This window comes from Sceloporus undulatus, chromosome 3, assembly GCF_019175285.1.
Source record: "Sceloporus undulatus isolate JIND9_A2432 ecotype Alabama chromosome 3, SceUnd_v1.1, whole genome shotgun sequence".
NCBI classification, from domain to species: domain Eukaryota; kingdom Metazoa; phylum Chordata; class Lepidosauria; order Squamata; family Phrynosomatidae; genus Sceloporus; species Sceloporus undulatus.
In genome coordinates this window covers 257,994,855-258,002,409 of record NC_056524.1, presented here as the reverse complement: position 1 = coordinate 258,002,409, position 7,555 = coordinate 257,994,855, and the positions used below count along the sequence as shown (strand labels likewise).

The 7,555-nt window shown below is 36.6% G+C and overlaps 1 protein-coding gene across 9 annotated transcripts in view; it reads right to left on the bottom strand.

Moving 5' to 3' along the window:
• Positions 1-3,433: 3,433 nt before the first annotated feature.
• The window catches only part of NLGN1 (neuroligin 1), an 892,554-nt gene continuing 888,432 nt past the window's right edge, over positions 3,434-7,555 (bottom strand). For all 9 annotated transcript variants that reach the window (XM_042457844.1, XM_042457845.1, XM_042457843.1 and 6 more), the window contains one exon: positions 3,434-7,192. In XM_042457844.1, the coding sequence (XP_042313778.1) occupies positions 6,358-7,192 (835 nt within the window). In that variant the 3' untranslated portion in view covers positions 3,434-6,357. The remainder of the gene's footprint in view (positions 7,193-7,555) is intronic.

Genomic DNA, 7,555 nt, shown 5'->3' with positions numbered 1-7,555 from the left:
GTCTTTACTTCAATGGAGACTCATGCTAATCTTTGTTAGCTGCTACTCACCACATTTTTCTTCTATCATGGCTCAAAGGCCCATTCCCTTTCATCACTGCTTTCTTTACGTAGAAAGTGACAGACCTGAAGTGGAGAGGCTCCTGTTCACATGAAGTCATTATATTTCTACAGTGGCCAAACAGTGTATATTATTGTGTTCCTGTCTTGCTTGTGGACTATGCATAGTACCATCTTCAATACCAAATGTAACTATGAACTACTTGAATAGTTATTTTCTTTTCTCTCCATTGTATTTCCAGTCATTCAACTTCAGTGAGTGATCCACTGTTCTGATATTAGGTGGGAGAAATTTTAAAAATATTAGTTAGCTTGCATACTAATAAAATGTTTTTAAACAGGAACCTCAAAATCAAAATGAGGGCACAAACCAGAAAAAGAGGGTTCATATCTAGTGATGGAACACATGGATCAGGCTCAGAATTAGCCTCCAACCCTATTCTTCCCTTTTTAAAACATTTGCATTAATATTTCTCCCCCCTCCCACCTCATCTTCTTTTATTATTATTGGCCAGAATTCTGTATCATCTACTTATATATATTCAAGGCTAGCCATGTTGACCTTGTAGTTGCATGATGTATTTTCTGTTTTGGAGTTGGCTGAAGAAAGATATCTCTGCTTTGTAGAATTTGTATTTAGTTAAATGCATGTAACTTAAGCTTAAATATATTATACTTAAATATACTTAACTATGTAATTCTTCTAGCCTGACACACCTAAACTTGATGGAAACCTCATTCAACCATGGTCCTATCAACAGCAGAATGAGCCTCCTTCTCTCCATACAACTGATGCTTGGTAAGGTGAGGAGGGAATTACAACTATGGCAGTCGTGTCACAATCATGACAAAGCAGCAATTGCAAATATGAAAGAGTTACCAAGGCTCAGTCATCCGTAACTCTTTCATATTCATGATCACTACTTAGTTGTGATTCTGACACTATTGCCATGACTGTAATTCCCCCTCAAACTATTTTAATGATCAGGTCCATTGGGAAAAGGAGGCTCATAGGGCCAGTGATCAAAGCATGCATAAATGACACTTCCATCAGGTATGAGTGGTTGGGCCAGGACAGTTTACTTAGTTAAGTATAGTTTACTAAGTTCACATGGGCCAAATACCTCATTATCCAGGTGATCAGTCTGGTTGACATGGGGCCCAATCCCTGATTCTGGTGCAAACAGACAACACATGACAGTTCAACATCACACCCACAGTATCTTTCCCTTAAAATGGTTTAAGAAAAATCACCTTTTGCTTCATAGCCCTCTGAAATGATGTCAGATGGCTGTACACAACATGTCCTCCTGTGCCACCAACCACCACTGCTGGCATGAATCACTCCCTCTGAAGCCAGAACAAGGGACCCAGACATGTGATTGACAGTGGGCACTTCATTCTGACTTCAGAGGGAGCACCCCACAGCATAGGAGAGCAACACAGTGGGATGCATATGCAAACAGCCAGTTGATCCAGAGTGCCACATAACAGGGGGGTACTGGGGAGGCTTCAGCACCAAAATGCTGTTATTCTGCCCTGTGCAGAGACAGACTAAGTAGTTGATAAAGAACCATCATCATCATCATCATCATCATCATCATCATCATCATCATTTCCATTTCCCCCAGAGCTAGGATCCATGGTGGCTTACAAAAATTAAAACAGACCATAAAACACATGAGCACGTGCACACACACACACACACACACACACAATGCTTTTAAAATATAATGAAGCTATGTGTACAATTGAAAACAATACAAACTACAGCCATTAAACTACAGCTCCGCAACCCCAAGTCCTAAAATTGGCTCCAGACCACCGCAGTCTGTACTGAGCCTTTGTCTGTAGTACTATTCTTCCTAAAAATAAAATTAAAAAGGGTCCCTCTTGAATATGACCACATATTTTTCATTATGCAACACATCAGCATTTTCAAACCCAATTCAAAAAACTGGAATGGAAATTTCTTAGAAGAATGCTATCACACACAAATTAATTTTCTAAAGGACTTTTTCTTTTCTTTTCAGAAGGAGGGCCCAAAGCAAGCATAATATTGGATGGGTAGAAATACACTCCATAAAACATATCCAGAATTTTTCCATTAGATTGCAACTATGTGTCATATTTTTACACTCCAACAAAGCACAACGACCTTGGCCTTTCAAAATTGTATGAAAATGTAGAAAATTTGTTCTGTTTCTAGTCTTGCTGATTGTCTGTAGTTATAGAGTAGCAAGCCAAATAAAGCTCTCCATGGTTCTCCAAAACATTTGTCTTCCCTTTTATATGAGAGAATTCTTTCATTGCAAGCAGCTATCTCAATCCAGGGGTGTGTTGACAATACATGGAGTTTGCGAAGGCAGCTCTTCCAAGGGTTTCCCCATTCATCACAATGGAGGAATAAAGCCTGTAAAACAATCAGCTGTCTCTCCATGAAAATAAGTGTGGGCACTTGTGCACCTCCAGTTTGTTCATGAGAATGTAGGGATGTAATTCTCCACTAAATTTCTTCTCAAAGCAAACAATGAGTAATTTTAGTGATTTTCTTCCCACTGGATGGAAGTTTTCAAAAACCATGCATTTCTTGAAGCCTATTCACAATTCAGGACTTATTCTGCACAAAATTCATAGGGAGTTGTTTTACACAGAAAACAACATTTTCAGTTAAGAAAACAACATTATGTGCACGGAAAATAATATTTCTATGCCGAAACATTATAGTCTCTGGAGAAAAAGCTGTTACCTGCACAGAAAATGCTGTTTTCTATGGAATTTAACTATGTGCAAATTTTGCAAAGAGTAGCTTCCCAATTACAGCATGGAAATATTATTTTCTGCACAGAAAAAGCTGTTTTCTTGATGGATCTCCCCCCCCCCCACACACACAAAGTAACCATATGTGAATTTTTGTGTAGAACAAGTCCTGAACTTCAAAGATTCTCATCCGTCAAGGATTCTCCTCATCAGGGTTTCTTAACATTTGAAAACCATGCTCTCTGATCATTTTTCAAATATTTTTGAATATTATTTCCATACTTAAGGTAACTAAAATAAATGGTACATGTTCATTCAAGAATATATGAATAAGAGAACCCCAGTAATACTCTAGATTCTAATACGTATCACTGATCCTATGTGGCTACACATATATGTGTTTCATTGCCAGCTGTGGAGGATCACAACCAGAAGTATCTCATGGTTTTGTGAACAGTAAAAAAAGCGAGTAGTACAGATGTATTACCATTTTCATCATTCACAGTTATAATTATTGACTGTCCAAGCAGAAGGGGAGGCATAGTGACAGTCTCAATTATACCTAAATTTTTTTTAATTAAAAAAGTAAACAGTGAACAGAGACTATATGGACAGACACTATTAATACCATGGGAAATTATTTTATACTGATAATGTTCAGAAAAACACATCAATGTTATTTCCTGTTCTGTTTTTCCAATGTGTGATCATGATTTACAGTCATCATGTATTTGTTCGCATTTCCCCTTTTCCTTTCCATTAATCATGTAGCAAAATACAATCCTCTGATTAAACAATAGCTATCTGATGGCAAACAATTCTTTTTATTGGTTTACATTTGGCAGGTCACAGTCACAACCACATCAGGCAGAAATTGCACATAGACCATCCTGAATTTTGAAGACTTGCCCTGTTTCATCTTCTACGGGGGAAATTCTTTTTGACAGCCAGAGTCACCACTCTATATCACATTAAGTGTTGTAGCGAGTTCAAAAACTAAAGCTCAGGAATGGGTTTGCAGTTGAACCATACTGTACTTTTAAGTTTCATTTTACAACTCTTGTCCTTGAGGTTCTAAGGAGAACTGATTATAGGAACACTCATTAGCAATGTATCCTTTTTTGTGTAATTGTGGAAATATTATTTGAAATAACTCTGTGGGGGAGTTTATACATTTTAAATAATTCCAAAGTTTCTAGCAACTGCCAGCTTTATGCCAAATGTATTGAAATGTCAGTTGGAAAGCACACAGCCCAATCCTGCAACATATTTACTCAGAACTGAACCCAGCTTTTTTCAGTGGAACTTACTTTCTGGAAAGCATACATTGGATTGCAGCTTATTACTTACACATTCGCAATGTGATTGTATTTCATAAGGAACTCAATCCTTATTCAGGATTGCAAGAGGTTGTAATCAAAAATTAAACAATTTTAGTTTCTTTTTTTTTCTGTAGAAGGCATACTGAAGTCTTCAAAAGTCAGACTGGTCTCAAGAAATAGCTCTTTATTCTGAGACAGTTACCATTACTTCATTTTTTTTTAAAAAATGACAAAACAGCAATAAACATTTGAGCTCTTTAATGAGCAAATATCAGATCTCTTAGCATTGGAATAATTATAATATTCATTATCCAGATTAGCTTTATTTTATTTTATTTTTTCACTCAGTGGAGCCAACAAGAATGGCCCAGAAGTACAAAGAATTTTCCCCATCAAGTAGTATACAATTTGCTGTGTGTGTAATAAGCTCTCAATCTTGAAAAAGAGTAACTGAAAAGAAACATTTCTGTTACTGCAGTTAGTTTGTCAGAGAAAGTTCTGCGCGTTATCTTACAAACTATCAAAATTGCTAGTAATTTGAAAAAATGCAAAATAAAATAAAAATCACATAACTTTACTCTAATAGAAATATAATACAGGAAAAAGAGAGAATATTTTCATAAGGGATGTGCTCTTTAGTCCATCTCATTTTTTTCTCTTTTTATATAAATGTACAGCTGATTATACATACAAACTTTTTTTAAATGACTGTGACATACCATTTTCTTTAAATCTGAAAGTAATGGGGTGGGGACAAAGACCTTTCTGTTATTTTAGACCATTCCTTTCCAATCAGATTCATATTAACTAAGATGCAGAACTGAAGCATTTCTAGATGGTGATTGTATTCTCCTTATAACCTTTGTAGCAGGATTGTACTCTGCAGAGAACGTCTTTCTGAAAATTCCAGTAAACTCACAGAAATGCTGAAGCTACACAGAGCAAAAGAGAACCAGCTTGGAAATGCTCAAGCAAACCTGATCACATGCATTGTGATTAGTCAAGAAACCCCAAAGAAATAAAACTAGAGCAGTAATTGTGGTGATCGTTTGGGGAGGGACACCTTTACATATTGTAAAATATTCCTTGAAGATAAATCTTTGGACAGTGTTTCATTAAACAAATATAATACTGGTTAAAATGTAGGAAACCATAATGGAACCATCTAGAAATGGGAAATGCTTCATTAAGAGATAACCTATTGATACTGTAAAGATTATAACTTAATCCGATGGAGAGATTTTCTTTAAAAATGCACTAAAGTGTCTATTGTTTTCTTTGGGGATTCCCATCCACATGGGTTCGCTGCTGTTCAGTACCATCAAACAATTTTAGATGTAGTGCCTTCTACTATGGAGAAGCTACTGAGAAATCTTGGGCTGTCATTAAGGTGTTTGTTTTTCCTCCTTGAAAACAAACTTTCTTTAGGGTGTGCCAATTGAAGGAAGAAGCTTCTATTGAGAACTCCAATGGAATAAGAAGAATTTTGATTATGTTTTAATCAGCAGCACAGCCACCAAGCATAATAAATGATCATGCACATCGTGCTAAAAATATCCAGTTTCCTTTATTCCCATAACGTTTATACTGACAGCACTTATGTGATAATGTCATACCTGCCAGATTATAAAACTCCTCCTTCCTTCTATTTTTTTTTAAACTGGCAGATCTCAGCTTATGACCCCCTTCCTAAGGCCTTTAACAACATTGGTGCTTTGTATACTTATCCAAATATGTAAATATGGTCTACACAAGAAAACAGTTCCAAATAAAATCTGGTGAAAATTAGCTGACATTCCATTAATGTGTCCCTTGTGCATATTCAAAGAACTTTTTTTAAGGAAAAAAAAGAAAAAGAAACCCTAATCATCAGTCATCGTTACTTTCCCGTTTTTGTGTTGCACATGCCAAATGCCATTATGTAACTTAAATCCTCAAAAAAAAAAATTAATACTTGAATGTGAATGTAAAAAGTATCATTCAGGACAATTGCTTCAAGCAATTGCAAAAAGTTATACTTTTTTAAAAGTTCATTTGTATATATGTACAATGCATTTTCCCCAAAATCCCCAAAGTTCTTGATATGTATATTCACATAATATCCCTCCATATTTAAATAATAAGAGTCTTGTAGGTCAAAAGCCAAGTGAAGTCTTCTGTCATTATAACCCACGGTAATCCACCAAAAAAATAAAAGTTTGTTTCATCTTGTTTGGCTATACCCTAGTTGTTGAATGTGAATGGGGGTGTGGGTGTGGATGTGGGTGAGGATGGGGCAGAGTGTTATTCTGTCCACCAGTAAATGTATTAAATGTGTGTAGGGGCTGAATCCCAGATATAGTGTTGGGAATCATTGTAATGGTGTTTGGGGTCATTAAAGGAATATCATCAGGTGACCGCCTCATAGCTAGTGTGTAGTCTGGGGGACAGGCGGTCCTAAGAACCACCTCATGTGGATGGATGGATTCACATTCATGACCCAAATCACTGTGCTTCATTTGGAGGGACATTATTTCCTCTTCTTGTGCATGGGTGAGATCATTGGTAGTTGTACGCTGCGGGCTACATCTCCGGTGGACGTCATGTCTCCTCTTGTCCTTTTTATAATATAATGCTGCAAAAGCTAAAATGTTCAGAAACAGCAAAGAGGCTCCAACAGCAATAGTTACACTCAATTCCGTGGAGTAGTCCCGTTGATCTCCAGAAATTAGGCTTGGTGGTTGTTTGGGGTCATCTTGTTTGGCTGTAGGAAAGGCTGAAGTTACAGGTACCAGATTTTTCCGGGTTGGCCTGAAAGTAATATCAGTCGATGGCACTTTTGTTGTCGTAGAGGTATACTGTGAAATGTCATTAAGATTGTGCAGGTGAGGTACCAGTTCCAACCATAGGTTCACCTTGTTGGCCCTGTAATGTTCTTTCACTCGTGGTTTTAATCCAATATGAAGGTAAAGTTGGTCTTTCTGAGAGTATCTGGTCCATGCTACTTCCTCAAAACGATTGGGTTTTGTATGAATGAACTTAGTATCTTGTGGGACTGGTTGATTTGGATCCCTAGAAAGAAAGAAAAAAGGACAGATTACACCTTTATGAAAATTGTTCCAGCTTTAGGGAAGGGGAACTTTTTTTTGTCTTCACAAAACATAACATGAAAGTGAGTTGAATCTAGACAGAGTCATATATTCATAGTGGTCCCACTGAAATTAATGAGACATAATTAGTGAATTATATTTAGCAAGCCCATTGATTAAAGTGTGTGTTATCTGAGTATATGACTGCATTTAGATCCTAATGACTGGTTGAGCCCTGTAAAATACACAGAACTGTAGAAAGCATTCCATTGTAGACTATTCAAATCCATATCATCCACTGCATGCTAAAATAAAATATAGAGCAACATGTAAGATCATAAGAAAA